Raw genomic sequence first — 19,262 nt, forward strand, 5'->3', positions numbered from 1 at the left:
GGAAAGTGTCTAGGCAGGAAAGAGGACAGACATCTGAGCTGAGCCTAGAAGGATGACAAATACGATGCCAGACAGACAAGAGGGTGGAGTTTTCATGCTGAGACGGAAGCAAATTCATAGGTTCAGGAAGAGTGAATAGCTATATGTCTAGAGAAGGAGATCATGGGGGGAAACACAACTTGAAAGGAAGGCTGTTGCTAGTTTTGGAAGTGCTTAAACTTCCCAAAGTTTAAAGGGTCTGCACTTTTAACTACAGATTGCAAAAGAAAAAGAAAAACCAAGCCAGGCACAGTGGCACAGCCCTATAGTCCCCACTTTGCAGCTGGCTGAGGAGGTAGGATTCCTTGGTCCCAAGACTTGGAGGCTGCAGTGAGCTACGCTAAGATCATGACTGAATAGCCCCTGTATTCCAGCCTGGGTAATAGAGAGAGACCCTATCTCTGTCTCAGGTGGGGGGGGCGGGGGTGGGGAGGGGTTGTGGAGAAAGAAACCAAGTTCCAAAAAGATACAAAGAGATGATCTGAGAGAACAGAGGAAGATTTGTAAAGAAACGTTACAAAGCTAGATGTTATTTAGACTAATAGACTTCAAGCCCAGGAAGACATTTTCCACAGACTGATAATTACAGCTGTACTCCATCTCCACTGAAGGCAAAAAAAAAAAAAGATCACTCAGCTCTGATGACACTATAATAAAGGTGAATAAAAAACAATGGAAGAACAAGAAACCCTAGGAAGAAGGAGGGGGCTGGGTGAGAGTTGGGAGAAAAGGAACAGAAACCAAAATTATTTAAGGAGGCAAAAAGTAGGATTTAAAGATCGAGACCATTTCTTGAAGCAAAGAGTGGCATCTCCTTTTCAGGAAGTATTTTATGAGATGCTCACAGGATCAAATATGGTCTTGTCTGACCACCTCAGAATGGAGTGGGTCCCTTTTCTCCCTGTGATTCCATTATCCTCAGTCTATAAATGGACTAAATACGGCCATACCACACAAACTATTCCAAGATAACAATTAAGCAGAAGATATCCTTAAATCACAAAATATTTTTAAAGACATTAGTGCTATTATCTTCAAATACACATCCTAATGGCAAAGGCTGACCAAATACAATGTATAAACTATACCTCTGTGGAAGTACCGATGCTTATAGGCAATCTTCTTTCCTAAAATAAGCCAGGAATTTGCACTGCCATTGTGAATTATAATACTTAACCATTTTCTGGATAAAAAGAGCAATGATAAATTTAAGTAGAGCCCCAAAACTTAACACACAGCAAATGCCCACAAATTTCAAAACTGTGGGGTTTAAATTAGCGTGATCTTACCACATATGAAATATCAACTGCATGACATTTTGAGAGAAAGAACAACAATTGGCAAGTAAGGTGACTGCTGACCTTTAATATGGAATTCATGACTTTTTTTCCTAAGACCTTAAATTATTAACTGATCACACATGGAGAAAAGAGTACCTGGTCGATGGAATCAAGTTGAGTATCCCATTGAGAACATAGCTGAACTCTGCATGATTCTGAGCAACAAGTGCTACCAGACCCTCGCAGCAGGCTGTTCGAACCACTACATTGTCACTGCAACACTTCTCCCACAGCAAGTTCAAAGCAGGAGTCTGAAATCAAACCAGTGATTAAAAGACACTCCTGATGAGCAGCGAACACACACACACCCCCTCAGCCATTCCTCAATGTGTAATTTGTCCACAGTAGGCTAGCTTTCCTATATAAACATATAAACATGATGTTGTCACTCTGTTCCTAGACTAAAAAGAGGTCAATTTTCCAAGCGATATAAAAGATCTGTTTTAACACAGCAACTCTCTGGTATCTTGGCTGTAAAATAAGACTGGCTTCCGGCAGAGATATGACCCAAGTTCAAATAACACAGCAAAGCTCTGAGTTGGCTGTAGCACAGTGCTCCAACCAAGCAATTTAACCAGACACCAACAATATCAGTGTATCAGTGAGGGTAAGTTGAACTCCAAATAGTGTCTATGCTTCAAGTCTTAAATGGCAATAACATTTTCAGAGTATGTTCCTGCTCTTCTACCACCAACCACAACCAACCACAACGCCCCACCACAATTTGTTGATGTCTAATGTGAGCCTACAAAGAAAAGAGAGACATAGGACTGGCCACCAGCAAGCTGTTCCATGGCTATGAAAAAAAAAAAAAAGCCTAGGAAAACTGTTTTCATCAAGAAAAGGACTATGATTTTTTTCGCCCTTTCACACAGTGAATCCATTTCTTGATAGGAAAGAAATGGAAGAGCACATGAGTAAACAAAAGTTCTCGTTTTGAAAACCCTATAAAAGCAAGGGTTCTAGGTTGTATAACTTCCTCAGGAAACCAGGACCCCCTAAAAAGGTTCAATATTTGAATGCATTGCTGGGTGAGTCCACTTAGATTCACACACAAATAAAGTAATTTTCCTTCCTCCTGACACAACTTATATGGGAAATATATAACTTGGAGAAAAATTAAGAGCCCCAGCTCCCAAAGAATAACAAAAAGAATTGAAATCAGAATCATATTATGCCCACTTTCCCTCTGTCACTGGCTGACAGCCTTTTCAATCTTAGGATCCCACTATTAAAAGAACAATAGAGTTAATAGTCACTACAGGAAGAAAAAGTTCTATTTCATTTATCCTTTTATTCATAAGGAAATTGCATTCACCTATATCAACAATATCAAAGGGCTCTAAGTGTTATTACTCCACTACGAAGCCAGTAAAACAAAATAAATGAATAAAGAAACTGCCGCCTCAGGTAATACCATATCATCATGAAAGCAAGCCTTCATTTATTAGTAAAAGAGGAACTATTTAGTTACATGGATTTGACATTCAATAAATTCGGAAATTTAAATAAAACCCTAGATCTTCTCAGAGTACATAATGTGATTATAGGTAGGATTAGGATCAGAATTCTAAGAAAACCTAACTTATATGACTACATACAAATATCAGATAAATGCCAATTAGTGACTTGTACCCCTACTCTTATTTTAACATATCAACAGAAGCTGTAAAGAAATGTAACTTGGAGTAGCTAATCAAAAAGAATGTAAGAATAAAGAAATCAATGTATTTCTGCTGTGAAAGAAGTATATATATATGTATATATATATGTGTGTGTGTGTCTCTGTGTATATACATATATATTTTCTTTTATTTATTTTTTTTCTTTTTTCATTGAGACAGAGTCTCACTCTATTGCCCAGGCTAGAGTACTGTGGCATCAGCCTAGCCCACAGAAATCTTGAACTCTAGGGCTGAAAGCGATCTATTTGCCTCAGTCTTCTGAGTAGCTGGGACTATAGGCACCTGCCAGGACACCTGCCTGGTTGTGTTTCTATTTTTATTAGAGAGGGGGTCTTACCCTTGGCTCAGGCTGCTCTGAAACTCCTGAGCTCAGGCAATCCACTCACCTCAGCCTCCCAGAGTGCTAGGATTACAGGTGTAAGCCACCATGCCCAGCCAAGAAAAAAAATCGTATTTCCATCATTTACGTTCTCTATAAGGTGCACCTTTAAGCACCTTTCTTAAGCAGAGTTTACCAACCAGTATGTCAAAATATACAACACTGATGAACCAAAACCCAAGTGGTACCTCTCAGTAGGCTGTCATTGCTTCCACTCTGAGCACTTACTTTCCCTATGCATGGGATGGAATTTTTCCTCCAGCTCTGACTGTCAGCACATAACCTTCCCAACTTAGAACTCACATCTGGGGCTGGTCTGAAGTATGAGAAAACTCCTACACCCAACAGAGCCACTGTGTTCCTTTTCTCTGTTAACCAAAACCACTCCCTCAGAGGTAATCCTACCAACCTCCTCTAAAGCTTCCCTCATTTCATCTGTTATTTTTCCTTAATAGTAACAGGAATACTCTCCTTAACCCTTTCATGCCTCATTCCTACAGTCGGTCCTTTTTTTTGTTTTTTTGAGACAGAGTCTCACTTTGTTGTCCTCAGTAGGGTACCGTGGCGTCACAGCTCACAGCAACCTCAAACTCTTGGGCTTAAGCGATTCCCTTGCCTCAGCCTCCCAAGGAGCTGGGACTACAGGCGCTCGCCACAATGCCCGGCTATTTTTTGGTTGTAGTTGTCATTACGGCTTGGCAGGCCCAGGCTGGGTTTGAACCCACCAGCTCCAGTGTGTGTGGCTGGCACCCTAGCCACTGAGTTATAACCACCAAGTGGCTAGAGTCTGTTCTAATCAATTTTAAAATTTTTTTAAATGCTATATAAAAACATGACAAACAAACAAAAATGACAATGAAGTTCTCACAGTTCAAAATCATTTCTTTGACCTCAACGGTGAGAGAAACAAGGCAAGTGTACATGTGATCCAGCTGGGTAATATATGAATAGAATTAACGCACAAAGTTAAACACAGACCTGGTTCGTGGACTGGTGAATCTTTTCTGAAGAACCATTTTCCTTTAGGACTGCAGCAATAAGATGACCCACAGCCTAAAACACAAACAAAATTAATGAACACATTCCCTCCAAAATCCTTTCCTAATATCAATACTAGTTGATACGAGTCTGCGTATGCCAGGCAGGCAATTAGTAAGAAATAAAATTCCCATTCATTGAATGTGTGCTATGTAAAAGGTATTGAATTTGGCACTCCACATAAACAATTTTTGAACTTCATAACAACACTCAAAAAACAGGCATTTTTATCTCAGGTTACCAATAGACAAACGAGTCCATAGATGTTAAGAAAATTGCCAGATTTTTCGTTCAAATTGCTGCCACTTAGTATCAGAAGATAAATTGAGATTGAGATTGCTTAAACCATTAAACCATGAGAAAAGGAGAAATCTCACAGCTTGTAAAATCATCTTTGCATCTAAATGAATTCTACCATGGTTCATCATACCCTTAACAAAGATGGAAAAACTCATTCTCATTTTCATGACTACAACCCACACAGATCTGAACCAACAGATCTCCCCTCCACCACCATTTTCCCTCCTTTAGACCATATGATTTTAATTTCTTTATCATTTTCTCAAAGGTTTCAGCCCTGAAATTCAATCTGCACATAGGCTTTCCATTTCATAAGTCTCTAAAATTGTCCTATATCCTGCTTTAAACAAAAAGCCAAAAACTAAATTCAAGACACTTATGGGAGTGATTATCTACATACATGAATATCATCACTTCCTACTATGTCAACTTCATTCCTTAGTTCCTCAACACAATCCAATGCTGCTGTTTCATAGCCAATAGTCTAGCAAGAGACATAGCCATTCTGCGTATGGGTTGCTTACTGCAACAACTGTCCATCCTGCACTTGGGACCAATGTGAATAGCTCTCTGTCTTGCAAAGTCTCCCCCAAAAGCTCAAATAAAAACACAGTACTTCCTCCTTCACTTTGGGGGTTTTGAAGGTGTTTTTTATGTTTGCTTTTGTTTTGAGTTTCACACATTAGAACTGATTTTAGACCTCGATGCTTATGGCCTCAGTTTTAAAATACAGGTCACTCATTTACATGAACATTATATTGAGTTCAATTTACTGTCTTGTACATCTCAGTAAAAGAAATAGTAACAAGAATTGATAGCCACTGAATAGTTTCAGTTCCTCTATTACAAAATACACCATATTTCATTGAATGTAACTGGCCATCAACTGATATACCATTGTTTTATGTACCATTAAGAAAGAAAAAAGGTTGCCAATCAATCTATGATATACAATGCTTCTTGTTTTTTTGTTTTTGGGTTTTTTTTTTTTTTGTAGAGACAGAGTCTTACTTTATCGCCCTCAGTAGAGTGCCGTGGTGTCACACAGCTCACAGCAACCGCCAACTCCTGGGCTTAAGCAATTCTCCTGCCTCAGCCTCCAGAGTGCTGGGCCCATAGGCACCCGCCACAACGCCCAGCTATTTTTTTGTTGCAGTTTGGCTGGGGCCAGGTTTGAACCCACCACCCTTAGTATATGGGGCAGGCACCCTACCCACTGAGCCACAGGTGCTGCCCTACTTATAAGGTGCCACTTCTTATAATTTAGAGTTTTGATTTTATAATAATGAAAGAGCTCTCTTAGATTCATTTAGAAAATCATGGCAAAGTTCACAAATGTGCAGGCAAAGGAAACTATACCTGAATTGCTGCCATAAATTACTAGATGCAATCTGAGTTCAGAAATGCTAAAACGTGAAAAAATGTGTGTGAATCAATGAAATATGGTGCTAACGCTGAGCAGCCATTACAAAAGAACAATAAGAAGTATTCACAGAGGACAGGACACAATCACAAAAACCTAATAACAAGGACAAAAAAGCTATAGTTCCTATTTTTAAAAAGGACTAAAACAAATTAAGTTAATGCTACACATCACCTCATTTCTCACTAGTTTCAATTTATCTACATGCTTTTCAATTCATCTCCTAACAAATCAGAGATCTTAGACTAAATTGATTTTTAAAACATAAAACCCAAAGATAAAGCAGCCTACGTTGCTAGTTACATTTTCCATAACAATTCAAATACACATACCACACTAAACAATACATATACACTTCTCATTTAATTTAACAGTAACACATATGGGCATTTCTTGATTATCTATGCTAATGAAGGGACTCCAAGCACAGAAAAATAAAATTATGGACAGTATCCTCTGAGGCTTCATCTTCTTCTTCATGGTAAGAACCTGTAGGATATGACTCCAACCCAGTCAGGTAGAAGGGAATCTTGCATAAGGAGTGTTCTACTCCTCATGGAAGGGTTCCCCACTACCCAGCTAAGTCAATTCCCACAGCAGGCATCTCTGAAGGTAATTGTTGAAAGGATCCAGGATGCTGTATGCTGGTAAGTCTTCAGGCTGGCTTCTGCTGGTCTCTTACGTTTATTTTCACAAGAAAAAAATAAGCTTTATGGCAACTTGATTAATCAGAATGGTTCTAACTCACTAAAGGCTAACCAGAAATCCATCTCTCTTTTAACTATTGGTTTTAATTATCAAAAAGCTCTCTAAAATAAATTATCACAATCTCCTATCTTAGTAGACAGATAAAATTCTTAATCCAGGATATTTTAATTATTGAATATCATTATAAAAATCTATCCTACTTAATAATTGCACAGGGCTAGTATATTTTAAATATTAATCTCTCATACTCTGTAGATACATAATCATTTACCTCTGTTCACAATAATTAATTATAGGCCAAAAAATAAAATTCAAGGACTTACTAGTTAATCAAGATTTTATTATCTCTGGCAAAAAAAAGTAAGATATAAATAAAAGCTGAGATTGATCAATTTCAAATACTTGCTATTCTGCGTGAAACATATATTTTCAAATTAACTCATACAAAAGCTGCTTTATAAAATAACACAAATCTCTACACATAGAAGAATAGATCATTTGATGCTAAAAATGTAAGGTTAAATTATAACAATCTACTGAAAGAGTTCATTTGTTACCATGAATCAAAAATAAACAAACAAAAAAAATTACCTGTGATTGGATAAGAGAATTTGGAAAGTCAAACCTTTTCCTAATATCATCTGACATTTTTGCTTCTCACACGTATGTATTCAGCTTCTGTAACCAAAACAAAAGAATATGTTAGTCCTCCAATTAATTTGAATTATAACTCATTCAATTATTCTTCAAATAATATGAATGTAATGCATTGAAAAGACAATGGAAATAGGGCGGCGCCTGTGGCTCAAGGAGTAGGGCGCAGGTCCCATATGCCGGAGGTGGCGGGTTCAAACCCAGCCCCGGCCCAAAAAAAACCACAAAAAAAAAAAAAGAAAAGAAAAGACAATGGAAATAAAGTATAGGACTCTGCAGGGTAATCCTTGGCATAACTTCATTGTCATTTAGGATAAATAAACTAAAATGTCAGGGTAAACAAACTAAAAATGCCCAACAGTTCTTGGTTTTTCCCCAAACAGATTAATTCACACTATAGCAATGAAAAAAAAAAAAAACCTATAAGTTCAATCACACTTTTGAAATACAAATTAATTCCTTTTTTTGGAAATTAATTCTGTTAAAGATCAAAACTTATAAGGAAGAAAGAGCCAAGCTTTGTTAAACAAGTTAAAATTGTTTAAACTAGGTCCCACCTTGGTACAAACTTTCATTTAAGCACTAATCTAATTGCTAGTGGTAATTATGAAGCCTACAGAAACTTCATTTAGAAAGTATAGAAACAACCGAGAAGCCCATACATTAAAGCAGACTGTCTCCTAGAAGAGGAACAAGCAAAGAGTTAGCACCAACTTCTAATATTTATATCACACCTCTCATTCCTACTGGACTCATCAAACAAAAGGAAAAAAAGCATACAAAAAGGATGGAGGAGGGCAGGTGGTAAAGGGGACGCATGGAACTAAGAAATTTCCTGAGGATCCTAATGTATTCCATTTCCACCCAGCACCAAACCCACCAAATTACACTACTTTGAACAATAGGGTGCTTTAGGTTGCCTATTTATTACAATATAATTAAAAAATAAAATTTATGTCAATATATTACCCTAGATTACCTTGTAAAAATGACAGGGAAACAGGCAAAGCATACTGTGATGAACCTGCAGCTCTTCCTAACTACAAGATGAGCATCCCTAATCCAGACTCTGAAATGCTCTTAAATTCAAAACTCTTTAAGTGTCAACGTGACGCCCAAAGGAAAGGCTCATTGGAGCCTTTTGGATTTTCAGATTAGGGATGCTCAACCAGTATAAAATTTCTATAAATATTCCAAAATCAAAAAAAAAATCTGAAATCCAAAACATTCTGTCCCCAGCAGAATTTTCTGTACTTTCCTATCTTCCAAAGCTACAATTTTCTGAATGAGTAATTTTCCTGGCTTTTTTCTTCACCATATATGTCCATCATTACTCCCTTGAATTTGACATTCTACAGCACTGAAGCAACTTGTTCTAAGATTGCAGACTATTTCCCTCTCTAAATCTACCCATTAGCTTACGCAGTTCAAAATTTCTTCAACTTCCCAATTGTGTCAATCACAATTTCCTCAAAATTTTCTTCTCTTTTGAATTCCATAATACATCATAATAGAATCACTCAATGTCTGTCACAAGGAAACCCATAAAAGAAAGATCTCCGTGGATTCTGTGTGGATATATATTCCCATCTTGAAGATTCATTCATTTATTTAATAAATACTTATTAGGTACCTATTGTATGTCAGGCACTGTTCTAGATGCTTGGACCACATCAGAAAAACAAAACAGACAAAACTATCTACATTCATAGAGCTTACAGTCTCATAGAAAGAAGCAGAAAATAAATTTTAAAACTAAATAATACATAAAATATATTAGAAGTTAATAAAAGTGCTATAGAAAAAAGAAATAAAGGGGATAAAAATAGGGAAAGGGCACACTTCCTACCTTAAAAATGACAGTCTCTTCTAAAAGTTAGCACTTGAACAAAGACTCAAAGGAGGAAAGGCAATTAGGCCAACCATGTGGATGTCTGGGGGAAAGGAGTGTCACAGGCACTTCTTGCAAAAGCCCTAAAGAGCTTAAGGTCTGTGCTTCGGAAGAACCAAGAGATGAGTTAGTAAAGAAAGGAAAGAATGGTAAATCAAGTCAGAGAGCCAATGGGAAGCTAGATCATAAAAGGTCTTGTAGGCCACTGGAAGGACTGGTGCCTTTATCTTGAGTGAAATAGAAAGCTACTGAAGAAGGGCTGCTAAGCTTTTAATTAGACCCACTTGAGGTTAAGAAGTGATCAGCATTTAGATATATAGGAAGGTAGAGTCACACTACCTTCTGTCCCAAGCAGAAATTTCTGTACTTTCCTATCTTCCAAAGCTACATGTTTATTTTCTGCTTCTTTCTATGAGACTGTAAGCTCTATAATTGTAGATATTTTTGTCTGTTTTGTTTTTCTGATGTGGTCCAAGCACCTAGAACAGAGAAGAGTTCCCACTTTTCCTCATACAATTTCCCACTACTATTCTCTAAATTCTAGTAGTCACAAAGTTTGCTTCATTCTTTCTGGCATCTCAGAGTCTACTTTTCCTCCACTTTTCTGTACTCAACATCTTTGTTCCTCATGCCAGGTTTACTCCAGTAAATGCTTAGTCTTGGGGTTCTTCATGTTGAATTCATCCTATGCATTGCTGTCAGATTAATTGTCCTGAAATGCTATTCCCATCACATCACTTCCCCGTGAAGAATTCATAGTGCGTCTCCAATGGCCTGTCAGATTAAATGCAAATTCTGATGCTTCGATTTTAAAGCCTCTATCAAAAGTCTCTTTCATTCATCTTCATTTTCACCACTATCATTCTAATCTAGATAAAACAGTTTTCAAAATGGTCCCAGATGCTCAAAATCTGCTCACTCCTAAAGGATTTTGTTTATATTCTTCTCTCCCACATAAAATGTCTTCCACTATTATATGCTTCCACTATGTATATGCTTCCACTATTTCAAGATTACATTTTCTTCATAGCATATGTATGTTAAGGCCCAACAAGCTACATCTAACCACCTTGCTTTATATCCCTTCACATTATTGCACTTGGTCTAACCTATACCATCATGTGATTACTTACATCAAAATTGGAAACCCTGGAGTGGAGCAAGATGGCGGATTAGAGACATCTGCTTACTAGCCACTCATGGTGAGACAGAGGAGAGAAAACTCCAGCAACCTAGGGGTGAGGGCACCTGCCCAGAAACATCACTCTGGGGGCAGAGTGAAGCAGTAGGAAACTCCAGGGGACCATGAAGAGGTCTGGAGTTGAGGAAGACCTGCACAGAAGGCAAGTGCCTAGGTATAAGCAGAGGCCACGGGCTAGCCCTCCCAGAGAAGACTAGGAACAGTAAAGGGCTGTCCTATAGTTTTTTGTTTTGTTTTGATTTTTTCATTTTTAGACTGAGCTGCTCACTGGACCTGTCTCAGAAATAAGCTTAAGCGAGTGAGTAAACTCGAATAGGGTCTGGCAGCTGGGAATGACTACTGGGTGGGGTGGATCTATCACCACCTTGGCTACTAGCAGCAGGCTGCCATTAAGGGGAGGCCACAGGGGAGGAACAGTCTGTAGGATCTTAGTGTGCAGCCACCTCTGGCATACCTGCTGATCTCAGGCAACCATCCTTGGAGTGAGCTGAATGACCCTCACATCTCCCTAAAGGCAACATTGTTATCAGGGGACACTGTTTGACATGCCTCCAAAGAAACCTGGCAAGAGCTTCAGGACCCAAATCCAGTGGGGATTGAATGCTGATGAAACAGCCAGGCCCAGATTGAGGGCAAATAAGTCAGGAAGGTAGAGACCAGAGTGGCTTCTGTCCCCATTTATACAGAAAAACCGGCGTGTATATTCTCCTTCTCCTAAAACCACACTACTACATGGTATCCAGACAATATGTTGCTATATATAGACACACACATACACACACACATACATACATATACACACACCCCTTTTTTTTTTTTTTCATTTTTTGCTTCTCTTCTCAATTTTTTCCTTAGTTTTTTTTTTTTTCTTCTATGTTGTTCTTACTGTTGTTTCTTTGCTCTGGTTTGGTTTTGTTGTATTTCTAACTAGCAATGGCTCCACTATTTTTTATTATGGTTTTTCAGCCTCTTTTGTTCTTTTTTATTTCTCTTCTTTGTTCTCTCTTTTGGCAGAGATTTTTCTGTTTTTCTCATCCTGCCTACATAAATTTCTCATACAATAACTACGATATTTCATTATTTTCTTCATCTTATATAATAGTATTTATAATTTTCTTTATCTGTTTGTTTTTTTTCTTTTTTCTTTTCTCTGAGGGCTAGGGCATCATGGCATTGGTCTGGCCGGGAGTCATAGCACTGGTCTGCCTCAAAGAGGCTAAGCTCATGGTCTAGATCAGGGGTCCTCAAGCTACGGCCCGCAGGCCACATGCGGCCCAGCCAGGACATTTATCCGGCCCACCAGGTGTTTTTGCCACAGCTGCCTGTCCTGCTTAGCAGCTGACTCATCCCAGCCTGCCGGGTATTTGTGCCACCCTGCCTGTCCTGCTTAGCAGCCGACTCATCCTGGGCCACAGTGCGCATGTGTGGAATATGCGCCAACTCTCCAACTCCGCTCCTTCTCTCTGTCTCTCCCCGCCAGGTGTTTTGCCATCCTGCTTAGCAGCCCACTCGGCCCAGCCTGCAATGTGCATGTCTGCAATGTACCCCACACTCTCTGACTCCCCTGCTACTCTCCAACTCCTCTCCTTCCTGTCTCTCAACTCCTCCTCTTAGTCTCTGGTGTAATCAGAGGAGTCACCAGGTTGCCTGTGCAGAGCCTGCTGCTGCCTAAGGACTGAGGTAAGAAAGGTTAGGATTTTTTTTTTTTTTTGAAGTTAGGAGGTCTATTTTTTTTTTAATTTTGCAGTTAGTAGGGCCTTTTTTTGCGGTTAAGGGGGGCCTTTTTTTCTGAAGTTAGGATGGTCCTTTTTTTTTTTTTTGCAGATAGGGGCACCTTTTTTTTTTTTTGAAGTTAGGAGAGCCTTTTTTTTTTAAGTTGGTTAGGGGTGGTTTCTAGGGGGATTGCATGACAGTGATAATGAAAATAGTTAGCCCTCAGTGCTAATGCAAATTGTCAGTGCTCAGAGGTAATGCAAATGGTCAGAGCTCAGAGGTAATGCAAATAGTCAGTGCTTGGTGGTAATGATAATTGTAAGTGCTCGGTGTTAATGCGAATTGTTAGCGCTCAGTATTAATGCAAATTGTCAGTAGTCAGTGTTAATGCAAATGGTCAGTGCTCAGTGTAATCGCAAATGGTCAGCGCTCAGTGTTATTGCATGGGGGCCCCAAACTGGTAATCTGCCAAACAGTCAGTGCTCAGTGTTATCGCAAATGGTCAGTGCTCAGTGTTATTGCATGGGGGCCCCAAACTGGTAATCTGCCTAGGGCCCCATGAGAACTTAATCCAGCTCTGCAAATAGCCAAGGACTAGGAAACCCAATTTAATTGACAGTAAGTGCATTTATATTCTGATTGCTATTCAGTTGTGTATGATGTTGTATATTGTATGCTGTGTAAACCCCGGTTCACACTGTTGCAATCTCTGAGCAGTGTGAGTTCAGCCATATGCTTGTATGGCTAAACTCACATTAGATTCTGAAGAAAAAAGATATATGTGCCTTCTTTTCTCCTGCAATGGAATCTGAGAAGACCCATGCAATCAGATTCCTGTAAAGTTCACAGATCACAATGCAGTTTGCACAGGGTAGTGTGAACTGAAAAGGTGGTGGAGGAACCGGCTCTGTAATCATGCCTGTTCCCGCACCACACCGCACCAGTGTGAGCCTGAGGTAAAAGCGGAGTTTCACAATATGGGCACTGGCGAGGCTGAAATGATGTGGACTGGCAAGGCTACATTGATGGACACTGATCAGACTGCATTGATGGGCAGTGCAGTCTATGTGTCTCTGCGTGGGCAAAGTTATCGCTAGTATATTGTTTTTGGAGCAATATATATATATGTATTTTACTAATAGCAATTTGGAATCCCTAGGAAACAATGATATCAAGAAAGAGAAAAATTGACTCGGAGTGTAGGACATTCAAGGAACAGTGGACTTATGATTACTTTTTCATGCAGTACAAGGAAAGAGCTATGTGTTTGATATGCCAGAATATAGTGTCTGTGTTCAAAGACTACAATTTGCATCGACACTATCAAACTCAACATAAAGATAAATATGATTATTTGGTCGGAGAAGTGAGAAAAGATAAAATATTAAAACTGAAATATACATTGACAACTCAGCAAAATACTTTCGTGAAGCAGAAACAGCTAAATACTTCATCACTGTGAGCAAGTTTTCAAGTTGCCAAGCTAATAGCGTGCACTGGCAGACCATTCGTGGAGGGAGAATTTGTTAAAGAATGCCTTCTTTCTGTTGCCAAAGAGATGTGTCCAGAGAAGGCCGATTTATTTAGTACAGTGAGTCTTTCAGGACCCTCAATTACATGAAGGATTAAAGAAATGAGAGACAATTTGCATCAGCATTTGCAAAACTCTGCAAAAAAACTTTCCTATTTTTCCGTGGCACTTGACAAAAGTAATGATGTTTGTGATTCTGCACAACTTCTAAGTTTTATTCGTGGGATGAACGATTATTTCAAAGTCACAGAAGAGCTTGCTGCACTGCAAAGCATCAAAGGAACTACAGGAGAGGATATCTATGAAAAGGTTTGCCAAACTGTGAATAGTTTGGAGCTGGACTGGGCAAAACTAGCCAGTGTGACAACTGATAGTGCTCCTAGCATGGTGGGGTATAAGAAAGAAGTAATTGTTCACATTAACCAAGAGATAGACAAACATAACCATTCTCATCCAATAGCCATACACTGCCTCATCCAGCAACAAGCACTGTGTAGTAAATCACTGAAGTGGGACTCTGTTATGAAAACTGTGGTATCTTGTGTTAACTTCATTAGAGGTAATGCACTAAACCAGACAATTTCAGAAATTTCTGTCTGAGCTAAATGTTGCCTGTGAAGATGTTCCATGCCAACAGAAGTCTGTTGGCTGAGTCTAGGGAGAGTTCTGAAACATTTCTATGACTTACTTCCACAGATTACAGCTTTTCTGCTTTCAAAAAACAAAGAAGTACCAGAGCTCAATGATGCAGAATGGAAATAGCACCTTGCCTTTCTGACAGATGTAACAGAGCTACTCAACAGTTTCAGTGTGCAACTTCAAGGAAAGGGGAAGCTCATCTGTGATATGCAATCAAATGTGAAAGCATTTGAAGTAAAATTAGGCCTCCTCATCAAACAAGTGAAGGAGGACAATTTCTGCCATCTCTCCACAACTCAAAATCTGTTAGCAGAAAATCTGTTGGTTGCATTCCCAAATAAAACATGTGGATTCACTGGAAAAGTTGCAAAAGGAATTTCAATTTTGATTTAAAGAGCTTCATCTCCATGAACAGGACATACAGCTTTTCCGTAACCCATTTTCTATTGACATTGAAAATGTGGGTACAATTTACCAAATGGAACTGGCTGAATTGCAGAATTGTGACTGACAGACACTTTCAAGTCAAGCAGCCTTCCTAAATTCTATACATCTCTCCCCTCTGAGACATATCCTAATCTCAGGAACCATACACTCAAAATGGCAACCATCTTTGGCAGCACTTATGTCTGTGAACAAACTTTTTCCAGAATGTAACATCTGAAATCTCCAACCAGATCTAGACTAACTGACGCACATTTGCATCACTTGTTACAACTAGCAGTGACAAATATGGAACTGGACATTGACCATCTCATTAGCCAAAAGGAGGCCCATAGTTCCCATTGAAATACTGGTAAGTTTGTTGATTTAACTTTACTTGTTCTTCATTTTAAATATTGTATCTGTTCCTGTTTTGTTTTTTTACTTCAAAATAAGATATGTGCAGTGTGCATAGGAATTTGTTCATAGTTGTTTTTTTTAACTATCGTCCAGCCCTCCAACAGTCTGAGGGACAGTGAACTGGCCCCTGTTTAAAATTTTTAAGTACCCTTGGTCTAGAGTGTCCTTCTAGCTTTACTCTTTGGAAAGATGATAGGTCCTCACTGCAACATGCCGCTGATTTTTTCTATTTAGTGTAAGTAGGGTCTTGCATTTCCCCAGGCTAGCAAGGAACTCCTAATATTGAGGGAGCCAACCAGCATAGTCGCTCAAAGTCCTAGAGTTGCAGGTATGGGTCAAAGCACCCTGCCAAACATTACCATTTCTGCAGTCACTCTTTCACTCTTTCTGTCCTTCTTCTTGCTTTTCTTCAATTCTTTCCTTTCCCACCACACTTCTTCCCTTTTTTGTTTCTTTATCTTGTTTGTTCCACTCTCCCTTCACCTTCTTTACCATTCTCTTCCTTTTGGCCTCATACCAAAGGCCACTTCAACACCTAAGCTCAAAGACAAGGTAATCTAAAGTGAAGGAGGTACTGAGAGGAAAAAGTAGGGACAGGGAGTGAAAAACAAGAAAACACACATGAGGAAGAACGAACAGAAAAATTCCAGCAACATGAGAAACCAGAACAGAGCAAACCTCCCAAAGAACCATGAGGTAAAATGCACATATTTAACTAAAAAAAAAAAAAGAAAAGAATCATGAGGTAGCTACCACAGAGGATTCCATCAATAAAGAATTGATAAAAATGACAGAAAGGTAATTTAAAATATGAATGGGAAAAAACAATAAAGAAAATTGATAAGAAAGTGGAAAACAATCAAAAGGACATCCCAAAGCAGAACCAAAAAAATGGATGAAAGATATGAAAAATATAGAAAGGATGTGGCAGATAAAGGAATTGAAGGAGTTTATCAGGGAACTTAAAGAGGTAGTAGGAAGTATCAATAACAGATTGGACAGTGAAGAAAAAAGAATTTCAGAGCTAGAGGATAAAACTCTAGAGCTAAGACAGGCAGTCAAAGAGGCAGAAGAGAGAAAAAGTGGACATAAGCTCAAATAATTATGGGAATTCACAAAGTATTCAAATATATGAACTACAGGGATCCCTGAAGGGGAAGAAGGACGTACCCAAGGAATGAATGCCCTACTGGAGGATATCATAAATGAAAATTTCCCAAATATCACCAAAGATTTCAAAACACTTATTCAAAAGGATACAAACCCCAACTCATCTCAAAGCAGAGAATCTCTAAGACACTTTGTAATAAACCTATCCAAAGTCAAGACAAAAAAGAAATTCTATAAGCAGCAAGCAATTGAACTATGAGGGCAGATACATCAGTGTGACAGTAGAATGTTTACCTGATACTTTCCAAGCCAGAAGAGAATGGTGATCTCTTTTAATATACTTAAATGAAACAATTTTCACTCCAGAATCCTGTACAATACTAAATTAAGCTTCTAAATTGATGGTGAAATCAAATTTCTTATTGAAATGCAAACATTGAGAAAATGTGCCACAACAAAACCAGCTCTGCAGGAAATACTGCAAACTCTTTTACACATTGAACATCACAATGGACCACCAGCAAATAAACACCCACAAACTAAAGGACAAAACATAGCTTCCACAATAATACCTTGGACTTTAACACCCCTCTGACAGAACTGCACAGATCCTCTAAACAGAATCTAAACAAACAAAGAAGGGACTTAAATGCAACCTAGCACAAATGGGCTTAATAGACATATACAGAACACACCATCCCAAACCTAAAGAATATACATTCTTCTCATCAGCCCATGGAACATACTCCAAACTACATCATATCCTACAACACAAATCAAACCTCTACCAAATTAAAATATTTGAAATTATACCTTGTATCTTTTCAGACCACAAGGCAATAAAAGTGGAACTCAACTGCAATAGAAATTTTCATCCCCACACAATGAGATGAAAACTAAACAACCTTATGCTGAATGACAGTTGGGTCGAGAAGGAAATTACTAAATTCCTTGAACATAACAACAATGAACCTACAAACTACCATATGGGATACTGCTAAAGCAGTCCTAGGAGGGAAGTTCATCTCCTTAGATGCCTAGATCCAGAAAACAGAAAGAGAACACATCAACAACCTAATGAAGCACCCATCTCAAGGAAACGAAAAAAAAAAAAAAAAAAAAAAAACAATCCAATCGCAAACCTAGCAGAAGAAATAGCCCAAATTAAATCAGAAATAAATAAAATTGAAAACAAAAGAATCATTAAGAAAAATAATGAAACAAAAAGTTGGTTCTTAGAAAAGATAAACAAAATCAATAAACCTTTAGCCAGACTAACCAGAAACAGAAGAGTAAAACCTCTAATAACCTCAATCAGAAACAAAATAGTGGAAATAACAACAGATACAACGAAGATACTGGAATTATTTCTACAAAGAAATTATTACTACAAGAAACTCTAAGCTGAGAAACCTGACCATATTGAGGAAATGGAGCAATACCTGGAATCACACTATCTTCCTAACTTAACCAGGAAGAAACAGATCTCTTGAACAGACCAATATCCAGCACCAAAATTGAAGAAATAATAAAAAAGCTTCCAACAACAACAAAAAAAAAAAAAACCTCTAGACCAGAGGGTTCACACAAGAATTCTATCAAACTTTCAAAGAACAGCCTGCACATAGTTCTTCTATGTACCTATTCCAAAACATTGAGAAGGAAGGAATCTTCCCCAACACATTCTATGAAGTAAATATCACCCTGATAACAAAACCAGGAAAGAGCTCAACTAAAAAGGAGAACTACAGACCAATTTTACTAATGAATATTGAAACAAAAATACTCAATAAAATCTTTGCCATAGATTCCAGCCATACATTAAAAAAATTATACATCACAGTCAATTAGGTTTTATCCCAGGAATGAAAGATTGGTTTAACATATGGAAATCCATAAATGTAATTACATCAATAGAAGCAAAAAAATCCATATGAAAGAATCCATATGATCCTCACAATAGATGCAGAAAAGAAACTGACAAAATCAGCATCCTTTTCTAACAAGAACACTTAAGAAAATAGGCATAGGTGGCACATTTCTTAAACTGATTCAAGTCATCTATGACAAACTGACAGCCAATATCATACTGAAGGGAGAAAAACTGAAAGCCTTTCCACTTAGAACTGGAAGCAGACAATTGCCCACTATCACCACTACCATTCAACATAGTGCTGGAAGTTCTAGCCAATGCAATCAGACAAGAGAAAGATATAAAGGGCATCCAAATGAGGGCAGAGGAGGTCAAACTCTCGCTCTTTGCTGTGATATAATATTACACTTAGAGAACCCCAGAGACTCAACCACAAGACCCCTAGAAGTGATCAAGAAATACAGTAATGTCAGGTTATAACATCAACATCTACCACCAGCATTTGTATACACCAATAACAGCCAAGTTGAAAAGCAAATCAAAGACACAATTCCCTTCACAGTAGCTTCAAAGAAAATGACATACCAGGGAATATACCTAACAAAAGAGGTGAAGGATCTGAACAAAGAGATTTGAAAAAACCCTAAGAAAAGAAATAGCAGAAGACACAAACAAATGGCAAGAACGTATCATGTTCTTAGCTGGGAAGAATCAACATCATTGAAATGTCTACATTGCCCAAAGCAATCCACAGATTCAATGCAATCCCCATAAAAATACCAATATCATACTTTGAAGAACTAGAAAAAATAGTTCTTCATTTTGTATGGAACCAGAAAAAAACCCATATAGCCAAGGCAATTCTTAGTAATAAAAACAAAGCCAGAGGCATCAC

The 19,262-nt window shown here is 38.2% G+C and overlaps 1 protein-coding gene across 5 annotated transcripts in view; it reads right to left on the reverse strand.

Annotated features, from left to right (window-relative positions):
- Positions 1-19,262, reverse strand: part of FOCAD (focadhesin) — a 329,244-nt gene that overhangs the window by 286,395 nt on the left and 23,587 nt on the right. For 3 of the 5 annotated variants that reach the window (XM_053571667.1, XM_053571636.1, XM_053571657.1), the window contains exons 2-4: positions 7,504-7,590; positions 4,422-4,496; positions 1,476-1,630 (exon numbers count right to left, since the gene is read on the reverse strand). In XM_053571667.1, the coding sequence (XP_053427642.1) occupies positions 1,476-1,630; positions 4,422-4,496; positions 7,504-7,560 (287 nt within the window). In that variant the 5' untranslated portion in view covers positions 7,561-7,590. Of the gene's footprint in view, positions 1-1,475; positions 1,631-4,421; positions 4,497-7,503; positions 7,594-19,262 lie in introns of those variants that run through there. The other 2 variants (XM_053571647.1, XM_053571675.1) reach the window with 2 other exon arrangements.

This window comes from Nycticebus coucang, chromosome 2 (genome assembly GCF_027406575.1).
Source record: "Nycticebus coucang isolate mNycCou1 chromosome 2, mNycCou1.pri, whole genome shotgun sequence".
Taxonomy (NCBI): domain Eukaryota; kingdom Metazoa; phylum Chordata; class Mammalia; order Primates; family Lorisidae; genus Nycticebus; species Nycticebus coucang.